Source organism: Trichomycterus rosablanca, chromosome 7 (assembly GCF_030014385.1).
Source record: "Trichomycterus rosablanca isolate fTriRos1 chromosome 7, fTriRos1.hap1, whole genome shotgun sequence".
Taxonomy (NCBI): Eukaryota; Metazoa; Chordata; class Actinopteri; order Siluriformes; family Trichomycteridae; genus Trichomycterus; species Trichomycterus rosablanca.
In genome coordinates, this window is record NC_085994.1 from 24,703,490 (window position 1) to 24,726,880 (window position 23,391).

General features: G+C 40.1%; 1 protein-coding gene across 1 annotated transcript in view; it reads right to left on the minus strand.

Moving 5' to 3' along the window:
* LOC134318027 (interleukin-17 receptor E) overlaps positions 1 to 22,747 on the minus strand; it is a 51,563-nt gene extending 28,816 nt beyond the window's left edge. Inside the window, exons 1-6 of the mRNA XM_062998764.1 lie at positions 22,738 to 22,747; positions 12,846 to 12,941; positions 6,615 to 6,715; positions 6,415 to 6,501; positions 5,297 to 5,414; positions 2,024 to 2,166 (exon numbers count right to left, since the gene is read on the minus strand). Of these exons, the coding sequence (XP_062854834.1) occupies positions 2,024 to 2,166; positions 5,297 to 5,414; positions 6,415 to 6,501; positions 6,615 to 6,715; positions 12,846 to 12,941; positions 22,738 to 22,747 (555 nt within the window). The remainder of the gene's footprint in view (positions 1 to 2,023; positions 2,167 to 5,296; positions 5,415 to 6,414; positions 6,502 to 6,614; positions 6,716 to 12,845; positions 12,942 to 22,737) is intronic.
* Positions 22,748 to 23,391: the final 644 nt, after the last annotated feature.

Below are 23,391 nucleotides of genomic sequence, written 5' to 3' on the forward strand. Positions count from 1 at the left end.
ATGGTAAATTTGTAACTAAAACGCTGTGATATACTCACTAATCATTTACAAACAACTGAGAATATAAACGCCACTACTTACAGATGATGCTTTGGTATTATACTGCAAGATAATTATTTATATTTATTATTATTGTTTACATTACTTCCCGCGTTCTTTTGCCGTAAAAGTCACATGGCTTCTAGCGAAGGTCAAAGTTAGTTGCCATGACTACGATGTCACCGGTTGCCCTTAAAGGCGCAGGTGTCCCATTAAATTACAGTGTATCACAAAAGTGAGTACACCCCTCACATTTCTGCAAATATTTCATTATATCTTTTCATGGGACAACACTATAGACATGAAACTTGGATATAACTTAGAGTAGTCAGTGTACAACTTGTATAGCAGTGTAGATTTACTGTCTTCTGAAAATAACTCAACACACAGCCATTAATGTCTAAATAGCTGGCAACATAAGTGAGTACACCCCACAGTGAACATGTCCAAATTGTGCCCAAATGTGTCGTTGTCCCTCCCTGGTGTCATGTGTCAAGGTCCCAGGTGTAAATGGGGAGCAGGGCTGTTAAATTTGGTGTTTTGGGTACAATTCTCTCATACTGGCCACTGGATATTCAACATGGCACCTCATGGCAAAGAACTCTCTGAGGATGTGAGAAATAGAATTGTTGCTCTCCACAAAGATGGCCTGGGCTATAAGAAGATTGCTAACACCCTGAAACTGAGCTACAGCATGGTGGCCAAGGTCATACAGCGGTTTTCCAGGACAGGTTCCACTCGGAACAGGCTTCGCCAGGGTCGACCAAAGAAGTTGAGTCCACGTGTTCGGCGTCATATCCAGAGGTTGGCTTTAAAAAATAGACACATGAGTGCTGCCAGCATTGCTGCAGAGGTTGAAGATGTGGGAGGTCAGCCTGTCAGTGCTCAGACCATACGCCGCACACTGCATCAACTCGGTCTGCATGGTCGTCATCCCACAAGGAAGCTGTCGCACAAGAAAGCCCGCAAACAGTTTGCTGAAGACAAGCAGTCCAAGAACATGGATTACTGGAATGCCCTGTGGTCTGACGAGACCAAGATAAACTTGTTTGGCTCAGATGGTGTCCAGCATGTGTGGCGGCGCCCTGGTGAGAAGTACCAAGACAACTGTATCTTGCCTACAGTCAAGCATGGTGGTGGTAGCATCATGGTCTTGGGCTGCATGAGTGTTGCTGGCACTGGGGAGCTGCAGTTCATTGAGGGAAACATGAATTCCAACATGTACTGTGACATTCTGAAACAGAGCATGATCCCCTCCCTTCGAAAACTGGACCTCATGGCAGTTTTCCAACAGGATAACGACCCCAAACACAACCTCCAAGATGACAACTGCCTTGCTGAGGAAGCTGAAGGTAAAGGTGAAGGACTAAACCCAATTGAGCACCTGTGGCGCATCCTCAAGTGGAAGGTGGAGGAGTTCAAGGTGTCTAACATCCACCAGCTCCGTGATGTCATCATGGAGGAGTGGAAGAGGATTCCAGTAGCAACCTGTGCAGCTCTGGTGAATTCCATGCTCAGGAGGGTTAAGGCAGTGCTGGATAATAATGGTGGTCACACAAAATATTGACACTTTGGGCACAATTTGGACATGTTCACTGTGGGGTGTACTCACTTATGTTGCCAGCCATTTAGACATTAATGGCTGTGTGTTGAGTTATTTTCAGAAGACAGTAAATCTACACTGCTATACAAGTTGTACACTGACTACTCTAACTTATATCCAAGTTTTATTTCTATAGTGTTGTCCCATGAAAAGATATAATAAAATATTTGCAGAAATGTGAGGGGTGTACTCACTTTTGTGATACACTGTATAAGTGCGTCTCTGTAACGACTCGAACCATCACAACAATCATACAGTCGTTTAAGCTCTCGCGGGCCACATAAAATGACGTGGTGGGCCGGATCTGGCAGCTACAATTTGGGGAATTGGATACAAGCAGATTAGGAGGACACGGTGGACGAAAGGTGTCCAGATACTTACCAGTTGAGGTGACTTTCCAGTACACACCACCTCCAGGCTTTTGTGGCACAATTTCATAAACACTTCTTGCCCTGCTTCTATGGCAACCATGAAACGTTTAGAAGGGATATCCACGGTTACACTGTACACAGGTACTGGATCTCCTGTTGGTGTACACATAAAAAACAAACACATTACACATACTGTTATTACACATACATAATATTGCACTTAGTAGGTACACCATTTGGTACATACATCATCTGATCATTTTATAAGCTGCAACTATCATACAGATGAACTTTGTGGGTATACAGTTACTGACTGTAGACCATATGTTGCCCTGTACACTTTCCTACCTCTTGGACCACATTTATTAAATTTATTAAATGTGCCTAAAGCCAATCAAATGGGACCCCCACTGACCAGATCAAATTTAGTCCTGCAATGACATTAACATGGTTGTGTGTGCTATTCTTGTATAAGTGTATCAGGTACAGCAGTGTTGTTGGGATTTTTAATAAAAATCAAACCTACAGGCCTCTTTATTAGGAACACATACTCTGTTAGCACTCCTGGGTGAACAGTTAGAGACTTAAGATATCATACCGCTGGATGCTTTATTTTCGGCTGGGGCACTTATGTCCGCCCAGCATTAAAGGTGAGGGCATTTAAAATTCCCAACAACACTGCTGCATTTACTACATTACCATGTTAGTGTCATTGCATCGCTGAGAATGGACCTAAATAACTTCTGGTCAGTGGGGGTCTTGTGAGGCTGATAAATAGGGCAAATGGGGGAAACAAAGTGTACAGAGCAACAGATGTTAGCTCGGCGGTTAAGCAGCTGGACTATTAAATGGTGCTTGGTTTAAGTCGCACCCCAAAACCACCAAGCTGCCATTGTTGGGCCCTTGAGCAAAGACTTTAACCCTCAACAGCTTGAACTGTGTTCTGTCACAATAAAGAAAAAAGCGTCCTTTAAATGCCGTAAACATAAACGTACAGTCAGTAATTGCATACCCACCTAGTTCATCTGTATGGTAGGCATAGCTAATAAAATAGCCAACATGTCTATGTCTGTGAAGGGAGGGGGAGTGTGTGCCTAAAGCTGGGCGAAGGCAATACCCCCTTCAAGAACTACAAAGGAAGCAATATGACAATGGCGCAAAACACACTAGTCATGCATTACCATAATGGTTTACAAATTAACTGTGTTTTGAAATGCCCAAGTCTGTGATACCAGCAAGAAGGGAAGGATGCCAGTATCCTAAGCAGATGGTTTACTTCAAGAATCCAATCCAATTTCCATAAGCATAATGAAGGACATGTTGCCGGGGAACAGGCAAAAGTGAGACACATAGTACTAAAATCATAATAATAATAATAATATGTTACATTTATATAGTGCCTTTCACAATCCCAAGGGCGCTTAATCATGAAAAAATCATGAAAACAAACAGCAAGGCTAGAACCAGAACCAAGACTCAAATACAGTCAAGCCAGAAAGTCTGCACACCCCTTTCACCTTCTCCACGTTTTATTACGTTACAGACTCATTCTATTGTTGGATTCAGGTCTGGGCTCTGGCTGGGCCACTCAAAGAGATTAAAAGACTTTCTCTGAAGCCACTCCTTTGTTCTCTTGGCTGTGTGCTTCAGGTCGTTGTCATGTTGGAAGGTAAACCTTCACCCCAGTCTGATGTCCAGAGCGCTCTGGAGCAGGTTTTCTTCTCCCATCTCCACAGGGATACCCTGGAGCTCTGTCAGAGTGACCCTCGGGTTCCTGCAGCAGTTTTTCTGTACCTTCTCCAGATCTATGCCTTGACACAATCCCGTTTCTGAGTTCTGCAGATAATTCCTTTGACCCCATGGCTTGGAGTTTGCTCTGATATGCACTGTTAACTGTGGGACCTTATATAGGCAGGTGTTGGCAATCCCCAATCATGTCCAATCAATTGAATTTACCACTGGTGGACTCCAATTAAATTGTAGAAACATCTCAAGCAGTATCAGTGAAAACAAAATGCACCTCAGCTCACTTTTGGGTGTCGTATCAAAGAGTGTGCACACTTGTGTACATATGATATTTTACATTTTGATTTTTAATAAAATAAACTGTCTAAAAACCTGCTTTCACTTTGTCATTGTGGGCTGTTTTGTGCAGAATTTTGTGACAAAAAATGAACTCAATCTATTATAGAATGAGTCTGTAATGTAATAAAACATGGAGAAGGTGAAAGAGGGTGTGCAGACTTTCCGGTTTGATTTTATAACCTGATAATCTTTTAAACTGAAGAACTTCACACAATGCTGCTAAGAAAGATTGTGATGGGGATGGTAATAATTCACTAATTAACTGATGTCATTGTTTGATCAGTGATGTCTTTTTTTGCCTCCCCTTTAAGGCATCCCCTCTAAGAAACTTTGTTAAACAATTTCAGGTTATAGGAGGAAACTATTATGCATTACACACAAATGCATATTTTCAATTATATTAATCATTAAAATAATTTAAACTCTAAACAAGAAAACAATGCTCATATGGATATGTGTTTAGTTTAGTTTAGTTTTGAATCATGTTAAACAGCAAAGTAAAAACCCAATTTCTTAAAGAGTTGGGACATTTTGTAAAAAGCAATAAAAACAAGAATCTGGGAATTTTTAACCTTTATATGATAAAAGTACAAAAAAATGTCCACTGTTGTTGCTGAGCAACTTAATTGTATTTTGTAAATATAAACAAATTGTTCCATGGTCCAGTTCCGATGCTCACATATGCCCATTGTTGGCGCTTTCGGCAGTGGACAGGGGTCATGCATGGGCACCCTGACTGGTCTGCGGCTATGCAGCCCCATACGCAACAAACTGCAATGCACTGTGTATTTCTATCAGAACCAACATTAACTTCTTCAGCAATTTGAGCTACAGTAGATCGTCTGTTGGATCGGACCACACGGGTCAGCCTTCACTCCCCACGTGCATCAATGTCGCCGGTTTACCACTGTTCCTTCCTTGGACCACGTTTAATAGATACTGACCACTGCAGATCGGGAACACCCCACAAGAGCTGCAGTTTTGGAGATGCCCTGACCCAGTCGTCTAGCCATCACAATTTGGCCCTTGTCAAACTCGCTGAGGATAAAATGTTCACTTGCTGCCTAATATATCCCATCCACTAATAGGTGCCGTGATGAAGAGATAATCAGTGCTATTCACTTCACCTGTCGGTGGTCATAATGGTTCACAAACGTTTTTATTGAGAAAATGACAGAATGAAAAATTGATGAATTACCTCCTGGTGATTGGTGTTCAATGGGCAAATAGCTGGAAAGTGTACTGTTGAGGCCCAGCACATGCACCTGAACCCTATGGCCAACGTGAGCCTGGAAACAGTCATACTGCAACTCCCACTAGAGGGCGAAAGAAGCACACAATGTGAACAACAACAACAATGTACAGTACTTCAGTCTTCACTACCAAATAAAGCTTTTCTTATGGTCAAACAAGTCAAACTGGCTAAAAGTATATGGACACCCGTTAGCATACACCGATCAGCCATAACATTAAAACCACCTCCTTGTTTCTACACTCATTGTCCATTTTATCAGCTCCACTTACCATATAGAAGCACTTTGTAGGTCTACAATTACCATTTGTTTCTCTACATACTTTTTTAACCTGCTTTCACCCTTTTCTTTAATGGTCAGGACCCCCACAGAGCAGGTATTATTTAGGTGGTGGATCATTCTCAGCACTGCAGTGACACTGACATGGTGGTGGTGAGTGGATCAGACACAGCAGCGCTGCTGGAGTTTTTAAATACCGTGTCCACTCACTGTCCACTCTATTAGACACTCCTACCTAGTTGGTCCACCTTGTAGATGTAAAGTCAGAGACGATCGCTCATCTATTGCTGCTGTTTGAGTTGGTCATCTTATAGACTTTCATCAGTGGTCACAGGACGCTGCCCACAGTCCGGCAGTGATTTGTTTAAAAACTCTTATCCACTCATACCAGCACAACACACACTAACACACCACCACCATGTCAGTGTCACTGTAGTGCTGAGAATGATCCACCACCCAAATAATGCCTGCTCTGTAGTGGTCCTGGGAGAGTCCTGACCATTGAAGAACAGCATGACAGACATGCCAGTCTCCACAAAGAACTTTTCTAAAGCTTTCATGTCTGTGTAGATGAACGACTGGCTGATAGCGCCACTGAGATCCGAAGTTAGTACATTCTACCACTGAGCCACCAAGGTGCAAGTGGCCACACTAAATTTAGTGCCCCTAAAATCTCAAGTGAATGTAGACTGGCCTCACAGGACTAATCCACTAATTTGGAACACAACAGACTTTCTTAAACAAGAATACAATTATCTAAAATGTCAACCATATTGATTCATACCACAGGTTTTCTTCTGCCATCCAGATCAGTAGAGAAGCAGTTGGATGTAATGTTTACTCTCCTGCCCTTGAGGTCAAGCCATTTCCACTACAGCAAGAAAAAAAAGCATATTTCATAAGTCCAAACATTAATTCTTAGACATCGAAAGTGAATTCAAAACACTTATTGTGGCATTTGCAAATAGACACATCAGAACCCACCAAAAGGCTGTTGGTTTTATGACGACTTCTCCTGATTGACAAACTTTTGAAACGTCTAGTTGATAATTCCGTATATCTGATCTCTAGGTTTTTGTTGGCTGCTGCAAACATAGAAAGTAGGTTGTTGCGTCAGAAATTAAAACATAATAAACCTCTTTTTCATCAACAAATTTTCAACCATTTTTGCATTGGATATTTAATATACTGTTAGTGCACATACATCGACTTAAAAAAGAAGAACATTAGTACTACATTGCAAAATCATTGTTGACAAATACACTGATCAGCCATAACATTAAAACCATCTCCCTGTTTCTACATTCACTGTCCATTTTATCATCTTCACTTACCATATAGAAGCACATTGTAGTTCTACAATTACTGACTGTAGTCCATCTGTTTCTCTACATATGTTTTTAGCCTGCTTTCACTCTGTTCTTCAATGGTCAGGACCCCCACAGAGTAGATATTAGGTTTAGGTGGTGGAGTTAAATACTGTTTCCACTCACTGTCCACTCTATTAGACACTCCTACCTAGTTGGTCCACCTTGTAAATGTAAAGTCAGGGACGATGGCTCATCTATTGCTGCTGTCTGAGTTGGTCATCTTCTAGACCTTCATCAGTGGTCACAGGACGCTGCTCACGGGGCGCTGTTGGCTGGATATATTGTTGGTTGGTGGACTATTCTCAGTCCAGCAGTGACAGTGAGATGTTTAAAAACACCATCAGCATTGCTGTGTCTTATCCACTCATACCAGTACAATACACACTAACACACCACCACCATTGCAGTGTAACTGCAGTGCTATGTTCCACCACCCAAATAATACCTGCTCTGTAGTGGTCCTGGAAGAGTCCTGGCCATTGAAGAACAGTATGAAAGGGGGCTAACAAAGCATGCAGAGAAACAGATGGACTATAGTCAGTAATTGTAGAACTACAAAGTGCTTCTATATGGTAAGTGGAGCTGATAAAATGAACACTGAGTGTAGAAACAAGGAGGTGGTTTTAATGTTATGGCTTTGCAATCTGGAGTCCATAATCGATTCAGTTTAAATCATGTACTGTACTGGTTCACTAAATCGACTTCCCTTTGTTTCCCCTTTCCTCCCATCTTTTTCTTATCTAGTTTAACTCAGAAAGAGAAGCATCGAGATCTTGACCTTGCATCATTTGACTGGTGGACCAAGTAGGTGTCTGACTGGCCTTGGTTGTGGTTCAACCTAGCACTTAGGGAGTCACTTAGTCCAGTCATTTCCCCACCCAGCAGACACGGTTGCCAATTTGTGTCTGCTGCAGGCACTGTCAATTAATTGTGCCTGCTAGATGGCGCCCAGCTGACCGGTAGCAGAGCCGAGACTTGAACTAGGGTGTTCAGAATCTTAGCGCTGGTGTGCTAGCACCACCTGGGTGCCAACTATTTTTAATTTTGGTGGCTGGCCAGTTGCCCCCTGCACTTGGGGCCAGCTCACTTCTGGTGGTGAGCTCACTTCTGTGTCTGGTTTGCTTGGCAAATGGCCTACAATCCCCCAATGATACTAGGGTCCCTCTGATGGGACTGGTCTTTCCAGATTCAGTTTCTTGACTGAAATGTCACCAAACATCACTCCATTCAGTTTTCTTTGATGATGTATAATGACTGGATAAAGCATTAATAGAGACGCTGTCTTAAATCATGATGCTTCCACCTCCATACCACACTGTTAATATGGTATTCCCAGGGTTGTTCACCCAACCCTTTTTCTTTATACATAAACAAGTGGATTAATAACAAAGAGGTATATTTTCATCTGATCACTGGTCTAATCATTGGTCTTAGGGACAGTGGTAGCCTAGTGAGTAGAGCTTCGGGCTATTAACATAAAGGTTGAGAGTTCGAATCCCAGCACTGCAGCCACTGTTAGGCCCTTGAGCAAGGTTCTTAACCCTCTCTGCTCCAGGTGTACCGTACCATGGCTGACCCTGCACTCTGACCCCAGCTTCCAAACAAGCTGGGATTTATGAAGAAAGAATTTCGTTGTACTGTACACGTGTATATGTATATACGACAAATAAAAACATTCTATTCTATTCTTTTTTTTTTCTCCCCTTTTTTCTCCCCCTTTTAGCGCGTCCAATTTGCATTGTGCTTCCTCTCTGCCTATGCCGAACACTGCCAAACCCTGACCGAGGAGATCAAAGCTAACCCACATTCCCTCCGACATATGAGCAGCAAGCCATATGCATTTTTGCCACCCACATATTGACGAGTGGTGTGCCACCTAGCGTTGCATGCGGAGAGACACACCCTAAGAGCACTCCTTCCTCATCTCTGTGCAGGCGCCTCAAATCAGCCAGCAGAGGTCGTAATTGCCATTCTGACAGAGAGGGACCCACATCCGGCCCTCTGTCCCGCCCCCAACTGAACAACGGGCCAAACATTGTTCATATTGCCACTCAGCCTCAAGCCGGTAAGGCAGAGCTGGATTCGATACGACGTACTCGAGATCCAGCTCTGGTTGCAGTGTATGTTTTTACTGCTGCGCCACCTGAGCGGATTACTATTCTATTCTAATTCATCTAAATGCTAATTACACCGAAATCCATGGCTGATAATTTATTATTCTGAGAAACTGCTGGCTTCTACGTAACTTTTTGTTATACTTTACCTAGTGTTTTACAATCAATAATTCCTATTTACAATCTAAACATCATTTTCACATCATTTCACTTTCACATAACAATGTTTTTTCCTCATCCTGGAGAAAGTCCTGTTATAAAAATCTACCACTTTTTTTTTTTAATAACTACTACATGTGTCTACAACTATGCTGAACTGCTTTCAGCAGCAAGAACAATTTTATTAGCAAGCTGTGAATTTTGCCAAGCAGCATAGCTTGATTGGCCAAAGGGATGCTGGTAAGTTCATCTCCTCTGACATTTTTTGGAAAAAAATGTAGTGCTGGTGAAGTGACGCACATTGTGAAATCCTGAATGGCACACATTACTTGTGGTTTCCATGAAGTTTGTACCTGCAGTTGTACTCGTTGTACTGACTGAAATGTTTACAGTAAAACATGATGGTGAGACCAGCATGTTGTGAAGTTGCTTCTCAGTAGCAGGGTAAGAGATACCTGAGGTAAAAATTGAGGGATAAATAAATGCTGCCAAATTCAGAAACATCTTTGAAGAAAAGCTCCTCCAGATACCACTTGATATTAGACTGATTTAAAAAAGAATTTTAAGGTTTGTGTTTAGTGATTTAATATATTTTATTCCTGTACCGTATGAAATATGAAGTGCAATATGCAATATGAGGCGGTCCTAGCAATTAAATTAGTGTAACAGACTTTTCTGTGGTGAAGTGTGTCAACAATGTTTGATGTACAGTGGGGAAAATAAGTATTTGATCCCCTGCTGATTTTGTAAGTTTACTTCCTTACAAAGACTTGAACAGTCTATAATTTTTATGGAAGGTTTATTTTAACAGAGAGAGACAGAATATCAAAAAAAAATCCAGAAAAAAAACATTAAATAAAAGCTATAAATTAATTTGTATTTAATTAAGGGAAATAAGTATTTGATCCCCTACCAACCAGCAAGAATTCTGACCCCCACAGACCAGTTATGTGCACAAAAAGCACACAAATTAGTCCTGTCCCTGTATAAAAGACTCCTGTCACAGTCAATCGCCCTCTCTCTGGAGCTCCATGCAAGATCTCACCTGGTGGGGTAAGAATGATTCTGAGAAAGGTGAGGTCAGGCCAGAATTACACGGGAGGAGCTTGTCAATGATCTCAAGGGAGCTGGGAGCACAGTCACCAAGAAAACCATTGGTAACACACTTCGCCGTAATGGATTAAGATCCTGCAGTGCCCGCAAAGTCCCTTTGCTCAAGAAGGCTCATGTACAGGCCCGTCTGAAGTTTGCCAATGAACACCTGAATGATTCAGAGAAAGCTTGGGAGAATGTGATATGGTCAGATGAGACCAAAATTGAGCTCTTTGGCATCAACTCCACTCGCCGTGTTTGGAGGCAGAGAAATGCCCAGTGGGGATGGTGTTCTTGGGGTCATATCCAGCATTTCTCTGCTCCCAGCTCCCTTGAGATCATTGACAAGCTCCTCCCATGTAATTCTGGACTGACCTCACCTTTCTCAGAATCATTCTTACCCCACCAGGTGAGATCTTGCATGGAGCTCCAGAGCGAGGGCGATTGACTGTGATCTTGTATTTCTTCCATTTTCGAATTATCGTGCCAACAGGGGTCTCTTTCTCACCAAGCTTCTTGCTGATGGTCTTGTAGCCCATTCCAGCCTTGTGCAGGTCTACAATCTTGTCCCTGACGTCCTTTGATAGCTCTTTGGTCTTGCCCATGGTGGTCGAGAGATTTGAACAGAAGAACCTGATTCTGTGACAGGAGTCTTTTATGCAGGGACAGGACTAATTTGTGTGCCTTTTGTGCACATAACCGGTCTGTGGGGGTCAGAATTCTTGCTGGTTGATAGGGGATCAAATACTTATTTCCCTTAATTAAATACAAATTAATTTATAACTTTTATTTAATGTTTTTTTTCTGGATTTTGATATTCTGTCTCTCTCTGTTAAAATAAACCTTCCATAAAAATTATAGACTGTTCAAGTCTTTGTAAGGGGGTAAACTTACAAAATCAGCAGGGGATCAAATACTTATTTTCCTCACTGTATATGTTACGTATTGAGTGTATTTTGTCCCTTTGGGGATTCCATAATCAATAGAAAAGTGTGCCTCTCTACACACATGATCATCTCTCTCTAGTCTGTGCTGCACCTCAAAAGAACAAGCCAGTAAAGTATTATGCTCCCGATAGTTTGTCTAGTTAATTTCTCTCTTAAACTCAGCAAACTCTAAAGACGCTCGGCTACACTAGCAATTGGTTAGACAAAATGTCCAAGATGTCGAAGCCTTAAGCAGCTAAAAACACTACTCTGGAACTGAGTTTGAAAAACTCCCAACCGATTATGTGGACGCAAAGGGGGGTATGTCAAAACAAGGACATTATTTAATTAATAAGTGTTATTTAATGATTTATAATTTTTCTTTAAAATCTGTGATTTTTAAAAAACGAGGTCTGTGACAGGAAGCACATTTTGTCCTAATGATAACAGTAAACTGAAGTGGATATACACTATATTGCCAAAAGTATTTACTTACTCATCCAAATAATTAAATGTAGGTGTTCCAATCACTTCCAGCAACTCAGCCACCAAAGGGTAGGCCACGTAAAATGACAGAGCGGGGTCAGCGGATGCTGAGACGCATAGTGCGCAGAGGTCGCCAACTTTCTGCAGAGTCAATTGCTACAGACCTCCAATCTCCATGTGGCCTTCAGATTAGCTCAAGAACAGTGTGTAGAGCTTCATGGAATGGGTTTCCATGGCCGAGCAGCTGCATCCAAGCCTTACATCACCAAGCGCAATGCAAAGTGTCGGATGCAGTGGTGTAAAGCACGCCGGCACTGGACTCTAGAGCAGTGGAGACGTGTTCTCTGGAGTGACGAATCACGCTTCTCCGTCTGGCAATCCGATGGATGAGTCTGGGTTTGGTGGTTGCCAGGAGAACGGTACTTGTCTGACTGCATTGTGCCAAATGTAAAGTTTGGTGGAGAGGGGATTATGGTGTGGGATTGTTTTTCAGGAGTCGGGCTCGGCCCCTTAGTTCCAGTGAAAGGAACTCTTAATGCTTCAGCATACCAAGAGATTCTGGACAATATTATGCTCCCAACTTTGTGGGAACAGTTTGGGGATGGCCCCTTCCTGTTCCACCATGACTGCACACCAGTGCACAAAGCAAGATCCATAAAGACATGGATGAGCGGGTTTGGTGTGGAAGAACTTGACTGGCCTGCACTATCCTGACCTCAACCTGATAAAACACCTTTGGGATGAATTAAAGCGGAGACTGTAAACAAGGCCTTCTCGTCCAACATCAGAGTCTGACCTCACAAATGCACTTCTGGAAGAATGGTCCAAAATTCCCATAAACACACTCCTAAACCTTGTGGAAAGGGTGGGCCGACATATTAAACCCTATGGATTAATAATGGAACGTCACTCAAGTTCATATGCGTGTGAAGGCAGACGAGCGAATACTTTTGGCAATATGGTGTATATTACAGTCTTTAAATAACAAATGCAAAAATGGATGCATACTTGTTTCTTCTCTTTGTACATTTGTTTAACCACATGTAAATCTGTAACGTATTTACTTACACAGGGGCTCCATGCGCAGACGCATACGCACGCACATATCAGAACCATTACGCACAACAACGGAGAGGTTCAGCGTGGGCAAGTTCTGCTTCTCATCTGTATAAACATGTAAATAACATTCAGAGGAAAAAACACAAATGTTCTAGCATTTGGCCACACATTCAACCTAAAATGCTTTCTAATGAAACAATGAATAAAGCAAAAGCAAATGTGATGGAATGTGATGGAAAAACTCAGGATTGCAGGAAAAATCAATAAGTGATTCTACATACAGACATAATTGGCTATATCTGTGAGACATTGTGGATGCCCAAGACCCTGCATGTGTTTCTGCATTGTGCCCAGTGATTTCAGAAAAGCCAGACCCACCCTGCCCAGGATATAGTAGTGGTATAAAATGAAAATATAAAAGCGTCTAATAAATGCTGTAAATGTAAATGACTATAGACTATAGACTACATGATCATAGATGCATTAGCTTCCAATTTGTGCTCCCAGAGGTCTGTTTCCACCCTGCAGACCCTGCAGAAGTTGATTTTTATAGCCATAACATGACCAGAGCAATGCTGCTAAGGGGCTGGAAGGGAACCGCCAAATACATGCTTATGGTTTAGAAACAAGATGTACAACAAGCGTACAGTCGCATACTTTTACAACATAGTGTTTACATTTGCAGCACAGGTATCTAACCTATTTCTTCTGTAGAACCAGAAACAAAAGGCTGTTGAAAAAAGCTGAACACAACCTGTGTTGTTACTTACCAGCATCAGGACATTCCTAAAGAGAGAAAACAAAGAAGCAAATTAAAAGTGGCAGAGAATCATGTTAGAATCTCAGAACATTTCACATAGTACAGGGATCGAGAACATGCGTCTATTTGCAGAATTACATGCGGCTCTACAGCAGAATTAGATTTTTAGGTAAAAATTGTGTGTGTTTCTTTAGCAATGACATAACGCTTTGCCGAGTACTCTAACAGTGACAGTTTTAACAATGAATGGTCCTAAGCACAGGAATATATGTATAGCTTGACTGCTAATTCACCAACTTAGAACACAAAAAGCACAGAGCACAGGTCATTTAAATGCTGTGATGTTTTCCTACAAGTGCAGCCCGTGGTTGACCCATTTTCTACCTCTAATTCTTTGCACTAGATCGAATTTCCAGAATCCTCCTTTCATTGTCCTTTTTATAACTTGGGATCCTTACATTTATTAAAAATCATCCCTTGTCTTCCCACTGTTCCACCTGAGCACCTTATTAAGCTTAGCATTAAGTAAGCAGATTTTCACATTTGTACTGGGACAAAATACGATTGTAATGATGCAAAATATCCACATTAATTAAAAAATCAATACGTGCATATTTTACCATGCGGACAGACTGTATACAAATGCAAACTAGCTTCACAGCCTGTGCAATGGTTAACAGTTTTTGCTGTTCATCCTTTAGACAATATAAAGGCATAAAGAGATGGTTGGATTCGTATCTCCAAATGCAGTGTGAAAACAGAGGTGGCATATGCACATCATCTTTATACTACAATTACAAAATACTTTTACTAACTTATAAATGGCAACATGGTCTGGCTCCATAGTATCTGAGTGAACCTACTGAGCACTACAGCCCAGCACAAGATGCAGGGTTACTTATAGTTCCTAGAATTAAAAATATCACGGCTGGTGAAAGAGCATTTTCTTACAAAGCTCCACAACTTTGGAATAATCTTCCTGCCTCTGTTCAGGACTCAGACACAGTCTCTATGTTCAAGTCTAGACTGAAAACATATTTATTTACTCAGGCTTTTGATTAGTCTTTAAAAAAAAAAAAAAAATATATATATATATATATATATATATATATATATATATATATATATATATATATATATATATATATATATATATATATATATATATTAGGGCTGTCAAACGATTAAAAATTTTAATCGCGATTAATCTCAGAATTTCATATAGTTAATCGCGATTAATCGCATTAAAAAAAGTCTGTGTAAATGTTATAGAAAACAAGGATTTTTAAGTGAAATGTTACAATTAAAATGGTAAACACATTTTATGCTAAATGTACTTATGTTAAAAACTGCTGGGACAAGAGAAAACTGTAAGGGAGTTTTATTCACTCACATACTAGGCAGTAAATGTCAGATTGTAGGTTAAAATGTCTCCATCAGCAAACATTGTAGATCAGCGGTGCGTTAGGTGGGATAAGGCGTAGTTATTGTAACAGACTTTTCTGTGGTTGTATCGTGACAATGGTTTGATGGACGTTTCTACACGAAGTGAGTGTGTTTTGACCCTTTGGGGCTTCCATAGTTCATGGACTAACGTGCTTGACTCAGCTTTCCGGTATTTGTTACCGTAACAGAATAAGTTAATAAAAGTGTTCTGCTCCCGACAACTTGTGAATATAGCGTGTATTTATTTATTTATTAAGCAAGTACATCACTACGCTCGGTTACATTATGTTAACAAACCGCAAATGAAAAACGGTGGCAAGTCCGACATTAAAACGTTTGTTCTACCAGTCAAGTCTCAACATGAACTAGAATTTGCGTTAACGGCACTATTTTTTTTAATCGCGTTAAATTGAGATCGCGTTAATGCGTTATTATCGCGTTAACTTCGACAGCCCTAATATATATATATATATATATATATATATATATATATATATATATATATATATATATATATAGACAAAGGCGTAGCGCTTGGGAGTTCATGACCTTGTTACCTGCTCGCTCTCCCTTTTAGTTATGCTGTAATAATTCGGGGTGCCGGAGTCTCTGTAAAACTGACATTTTACTCTTAATGATTTCACATTGTAACTACATCTTCTGTTCTATTACCCTGAGGTGGTTCTGAAGGAAACCTGTTTACCCTTCTAAGGTTAAAGACTGCAAGTCGAGACTGCAGTGCCAACAAAGCTGCTCCTGCTGGATGTGACAGAAAGCTGGTGTGTTTGCACCAAAAATGTCCAAAACTTACAACAGACTATCACAGACTGGACTGAACAAGGAAGAACTCCAATTATTTATTTAGCTATTTATTTATTTTGCTAGTTATAACTTTCAGTTCAATTAAATTTTGTGTTTGCATGATTTGTTTAAATCGTATTTATTTAAAGTATCCTCCAGGCCACCCAAGAAGGATGGGTCCCTGCTGAGTCTGGTTCCTCTCAAAGTTTCTTCCTGTAATTTTAAGGGAGTTTTTCCTTGCCACTGTCGCTCTTGGCTTGCTCAATAGAGATTTTTGGTCTGTTGGTCCTGGATTCTGTAAAGTTGATTTGAGACAATGTTCACTGTAAAAAGCGCCATATAAATAAATTTGACTTGACATAAATTATTTTTAAAGTCGCCGTTCTTACCCTGTATAGACTGCAGCATCTCTTTTTCATCTAATGTAAATGAATTTGAATGCCATTGTTAACCAGTAGCATTAATGGAACAATGACTCCTATGTCAGTTATAATATATCGTTAATCATTGACATCCCTAGCAGCGGCGTTAATACATCATTAAATAAAATCAATGTATGCAAATCCCTGAAGACATCCCAAAATCTTGTGAAAAAGCCTTTTCAGAACAGTGGAGGCTGTTATAACTTGCGAAAGCAGGGGAGCTCCGCATTCATTTGGAATAAGGTGTCCAACAATCTCATAATCAGGTGCGTAGATAGAACGGTTTACAGTTTACGGGCAAGCTGTAGCCTAGTGGTTATGGTACTGGACTAGTAATCAGAAGGTCGCTGGTTCAAGCCCCATCACTTGCAGGTTGCTGATGTTGGGCCCTTGAGCAAGGCCCTTAACCCTCAGTTGCTCAGACTGTATACTGTAACTGTAATGTAAGTCACTTTGGATAAAGACATGCCGAAAACGTAAATGTAAATGTACAGGATTTGACACTTTTCAAAGCACTAAATATCTGGGGGTTTCTGTTCCTCTTGCTTTTTTGAAAGGGCTATTTCACCTATACAATCTCACGCTACTATACTGCAACAAGTGAGTCACAAAGTATCACAAGTCATGAAAACAGTCAAATAGAAGGGATTTTCACTTTTCTGGTTTCTTTTTGAAAAGCCAAAACACAGCTCAATCAGCACTGTAGAAAACAGCGTCTGATGAAGTATTGTTTTCATTTCTTCTGATTCATTCAGATTGAACAATTCCTTTTGCATAACGCCTACAAGTCTACCACATTGTGTTCGCTTTGATTCTGAGTTTATATTAAAAAGAAAAGGTTAAAAACCACTTCTCTGTCTGACTCATTAACTCACAACATCAGATTAGAGAGAAAACAGGGGAGGGGGAATTTGAAAGGGGTCTAAAACACCTTCTGTAATTTCCACCATCATTTACGCATTTATTCTTTTTCTCACTTATTTTTAAAAGCACACGCTGTGAACACAATGCACTGATGCAATCTAAGGATTTCTTATATTCCTGCAACAGTTTTTGGTCAGATTTTGGTCTGTTCTCTGACTAAATAATGGCAACATAAAGAATGCATTATGACAAAAAAACTTTATGAATTTACTGCAGGTCAAAACAAATAATTACAGCATATACATATATATATATATATGGATGATTATTCAATTGTGGGCTCTTTTTACCATCTTAACTTTTGAAAAATAAAATTAGTAATAATTTAGTTTTAATTATGTCAAGATAATGCTTACATGCTTTAGAGCAAAGACTTAATGATGGCTACAACTGAGCTTATATAGAATTTTAACATTTCATAGTTATTTGCGTAGTGGCATAGCAAAATGTCATTATGTGTTGGTAATGACGTGTTGCAGTAATGACCATTTTTACTTTTTTAAAGAAAAAAACTAGATAGGCCATGGATTTGCTAAAGCTAGTCAACAGCTAGTACAAGATGCACTTTAAATACATATAAATAATGTGTAAATTCCTTTTTCTTTTTTTTTGGTAAAGTACTGCCATATTGATGTAAATGATAATGACGCTGAATAAATATACTCTATGATCAGGAGGAATACATGATTCAATTACTCACATTTCCAGACATTAAAATGTCAATCTTCTCTCATGGCTGGCATGTGCTTCCTTGCGAGTCTTTGTTTCCATGGTTACAACATAAACAAGTGTTACCTTCAAATGATTCCCTACAGAAACCATACACTGTTGCGGTAATGACGATAATGCTGGGGACAGTAATATATTGCTCAAAAATATGCATAAGTTGTTCAAATATGAAAAAAAATACATTTTGTTTCTTTTTAAGTTATTATAAAACTCATATTGTGATTTTTTTTTTACAATGAATTGATCACTTTTTAGCATTTTATTAGAGCAGAGAAGTTTTAGTCTGGGTTGGGGACAAGGCCAAAGTAGCAAAATATTGATGTTTAAATCATCATAAAAAATGGAAATTATAATTATTTTGGTATGTAATTTTTTTAGTGATGCAATGAATGATCTTTTTAATACCTAAAATATTTGTTTTGTAATAAAGTATTTTTAACACAAATGTATAACCTAGGGACGTAAAAGTTCCCCAATTGAAGAATCACCCATATAATCTCAGGAAGTTTTTGGACCAAGTTATGTGTTTAAATCACAGAAAAGAACACGGTTAGCATTCCACATGATTAGAGTTTAATCCTAATGTTAATGTTAAACACAGGAGTTTAATAAATTAATAAAATAAACAGAAAAAACAAAGAATAAAAGGTGAGTTTCTTACCTCTCTGACAGTGAGGACATTGTGTTTTGAATTGGGTTTAAGTGCAGACAGCAGTAGCACTAGTTGTAGAAAGAGCAGTAAACATGTGAACCCGTTTACTCCGCGCATTTGGCCACCTTACATAAATTTTACCGACCTACTGTATTTAAACACATAGCTGGTTAATGTACGATAAAACGTTAAAACGAACTCAAATGTCGGTTACATGGTCGACTTATTTCCTTCACTTGGCAGCTACACATACGGTAAACGCTGAGTATACGAGTAACGCGTGAGGTAAAGGAAAGGTAGTCTTGATTTTACCCAGAAACTCCTCCCACTCTATTCCATTACAGTACTGAACCAGCCACCGAGCTTCCAGCCGTTACACAAACAACAGTATTTTTTATTTTAAATAGGGTGAATTCAGGTAATTTAAGACACTTTTTGGTAGATTAACAAGTCAACCACCTAAAATAAGTTTCCAAGTAAAATACCTTAGAAACGTTGGACCTTTAAACACACCAAGGACCCTCAAACTCACTCAGATATCCTGTTCAGGTATAATGGGATAGCTGCTAAGCTAAGTTAAAAGAAACGCCAAACAAACCAGTTAATTAAGGAACAACTATATTTCATCTTTTTATATATATATTTAAATGGTTGAATGCATTCATTAGTTCATTTATTAATTCATTACATAATTAATGTAGCCTAGTGGGAGAATTTACCAAAGTTAATTTAATACTAGGAACATACTAACTACATAATTAAAGCCACTAGGTTTGGTATCGGTTGGCATAGGATGAAGCCAAATGTACTGTTTATAATGTAACAGGGTGGCATATATGCGAATCAGCCTTGTGTACGGAGAGACACACCCTGATCTGCACTCCATGAGGTAAAGGAAAGGTAGTCTTGATTTTACCCAGAAGCTCCTCCTACTGTATTCCATTACATTACTGAACCAGCCACCGAGCTTCCAGCCGTGTAAAAAATACCTTACCACGTTACACAAACAACAGTATATTATGTTGGGTGAAGTCAGGTAATTTAGGACACTTTTTGGTAGATTACCAAGAAAATCACCTAAAATAAGTTGCCAAGTAAAAGAAACCGAACCTCTAAACAAAATAAGAACTCCAAACTTCACACCGATATCCTGTTCAGGTATAATGGGATAGCTACTGAGCTAAGTTAAAAGGGACACCAAACAAATAAGGAACAACTATATTTAATCTTTTTATTATTTTTAAATGGTTGAATGCATTCATTAGTTCATTTATTAATTCATTATATAATTAACTCTACCCACTATACCACGAAAAACTAAAGTTAATTTAATACTAGGACTATACTAACTACAGTGGGGCCAAAATGCATTTAGTCAGCCACTGATTGTGCAAGTTCTCCTACTTAGAAAGATGAGAGAGGTCTGTAATTTTCATCATAGGTACACTTCAACTATGAGAGACAAAATGAGTAAAAAAATCCAGGAAATCACATTGTAGGATTTTTAAATTTTTAAATTTTCAAAAGTTCAACTCAATACTTTGTAACATAACCTTTGTTGGCAATGACAGAGGTCAAACGTTTCCTCTAAGTCTTCACCAGGTTTGCACACACTGTAGCTGGTATTTTGGCCCATTCCTCCATGCAGATCTCCTCTAGAGCAGTAATGTTTTGGGGCTGTCGCTGGGCAACATGGACTTTCAACTCCCTCCACAAATTTTCTATGGGGTTGAGGTCTGGAGACTGGCTAGGCCACTCCAGGACCTTGAAATGCTTTTTACGGAGCCACTCCTTCGTTGCCCGAGCGGTGTGTTTGGGATAATTGTCATGCTGGAAGACCCAGCCACGTTCCATCTTCAATGCTCTCACTGATGGAAGGAGGTCTTGGCTTAAAATCTCACGATACATGGCCCCGTTCATTCTTCCCTTAACACGGATCAGTCGTCCTGTCCCCTTTGCAGAAAAACAGCCCCAAAGCATGATGTTTCCACCCCCATGCTTCACAGTAGGTATGGTGTTCTTGGGATGCAACTCAGCATTCTTCTTCCTCCAAACACGATGAGTTGAGTTTTTACCAAAAAGTTCCATTTTGGTTTCATCTGACCACATGATATTCTCCCAATCCTCTTCTGGATCATCCATATGCTCTCTGGCAAACTTCAGACGGGCCTGGACATGTACTGGCTTAAGCAGGGGGACACGCCTGGCACTGAAGGATTTGACTCCCTCTCGGCGTAGTGTGTTACTGATGGTAGCCTTTGTTACTTTGGTCTCAGCTCTCTTCAGGTCATTCATCAGGTCCCTCCGTGTAGTTCTGGGATTTTTGCTCACCGTTCTCATGATCATTTTGACCCCACGGGATGAGATCTTGCGTGGGGCCCCAGATCGAGGGAGATTATCAATGGTCTTGTATGTCTTCCATTTTCTTACAATTGCTCCCACAGTTGATTTATTCACACCAACCTGCTTGCCTATTGTAGATTCACTCTTCCCAGCCTGGTGCAGGTCTACAATTTTCTTCCTGGTGTCCTTCGACAGGTCTTTGGTCTTGGCCATGGTTGAGTTTGGAGTCTGACTGTTTGAGGCTGTGGACAGGTGTCTTTTATAGAGATAACGAGGTCAAACAGGTGCCATTAATACAGGTAACGAGTGGAGGACAGAAGAGCTTCTTAAAGAAGAAGTTACAGGTCTGTGAGAGCCAGAAATCTTGCTTGTTTGTGGGTGACCAAATACTTATTTTCCACCATAATTTACAAATAAATTCTTTAAAAATCCTACAATGTGATTTCCTGGATTTTTTTTTTCTCATTTTGTCCCTTATAGTTGAAGTGTACCTATGATGAAAATTACAGACCTCTCTCATCTTTCTAAGTAGGAGAACTTGCACAATCAGTGGCTGACTAAATACTTTTTGGCCCCACTGTACATAATTCAAGCCACTACGTTTGGTATCGGTTGGCAAAGGATGAAGCCAAACGTACTGTTTATAATGTAACAGGGTGGTACACAATGGCATAGTAACTCATGATTTTATGGCACTTGGTAGCCTAGAAACCTACCAATTTTACTTCAAAAAAGTGTACCAATTTTGCAGTTTTTTGTCCCTATTTATCTAATGCATCAGAAAACCACTGAAAATCCTTTCCCATAAAAAGTACAATGTTAAAATAATTTGATACAAATAAAATGTAACATCCTACAAGCATTTTTGGTGTTATTTATTGTTTTACTTGCAGTACTTTTTTTTTTTTTTTTTCTATTTTTCCCACTTTTTCCCCCGAATTTTTCTCCCCCCAATCTAGTCGTGTAAAATGACCATGATTGCATCCTCTATACGATCCGACTTTTTACCCCTATGAACAACAGCTAATCGTTGTTCATGCAGCCGCCCAGCCCAGTCGGAAGGCAGAGCTGAGATTCAATACGATGTATTCGAAACCCTAACTCTGGTGTGCTAGTGTACTTTTTACTGCTGGGCCACCTGAGCGGCCTATTTGCAGTACTCTTATTACCATAAGAGAAAGTCCAGGGAGCAGTGATTTTTTTTTAATCATTGTTCTGCCGTTCCTAGGTATCTCAGACTAATCAAAGTTCTTGCTTTATGCAATAGACATTTGTATCAACCATGCAATAACATGTTTGGTGACTGGTTGCTAAAGGAAGCATGACGCAATGGGGCAATTAGACGCGCTAAAAAAAAGTCTCTGCATTGTCTCTCTTTTTCCTCCAGAAAATGCTTCCTTTCCGCTAATGCTGACCCCCACTCTGATTTGAAGAGAACGAAGCTAACCCACACCCCCTCCGACACGTGGTCCATAGCCGTATGCATTTTTCACCCACACTAGGCGAGTCGCATATGTACATATATGCGAATTAGCCTTGTGTACGGAGAGACACAACCTAAGCCGCACTCTTTCCCCGCCTCTGTGCAGGCGGCGTCAGTCAGCTTAATACCCCACCCCATATGAACAACAGGCCAATCGTTGTTCATGTGGCCGCTCAGCCCAGCCGGATGACAGAGCTGAGATTCGATACATGTATTCGAGATTCCAGCTCTGGTGTGTTAGCGTGTGTTTTAACCGCTGCGCCACCTGAGCGGCCCTGGTTGCAAATATTTGAAAAGACCATGATGCAAAACATTATTTGTCTCACTATGCCCCAACTTACCTGACTTCATCCTACTTGTAATATATTACTATTAGTAATACTATATAAATCCTAAACATGCTAAATATGAAACAGAACTAGTTTTATAAAACCAGGTTACGCGCGTTGCAGACTACAACAGAAGGTGGAATGTTTTGACATTCTACTGTCTGCTCTAGTGATTTGCACCTCTGGAAAACATGAGTAAAAAATAAATTCATGTTTTTGGTGAATTGGCTGAACCTCCCACTGGAAAAATGAGAAAAACCTTCAATTAAGTCAAATTTTTTAATAAAGCCACATAGGCTACAATTATGTGGCAACTTTAGAAACTCATAGAAATAAAATGTTACTGAATCTTTTCTTTTTCTTAAGTTGTACATTTTTTGAATCTCAGTGGCCAGGAACATGGACATGATTAGCTAGTGTCCAAGGGGTGATATTGCTCTGTATTCACCTAACAAGATTTACCTGCAGCGGTAAAAACACACGCTAGCACACCAGAGCTGGGATCTCGAATACATCATATCGAGTCTCAGCTCTGCCTGCCGGCTGGGCTGAGCAGCCACATAAACAACAATTGGCCTGTTGTTCATATGGGGTGGGATATTGAGCCAGATAGGGACACTCTTATGACTGACACAACTACGACCTCTGCTGGCTGATTGATGGCGT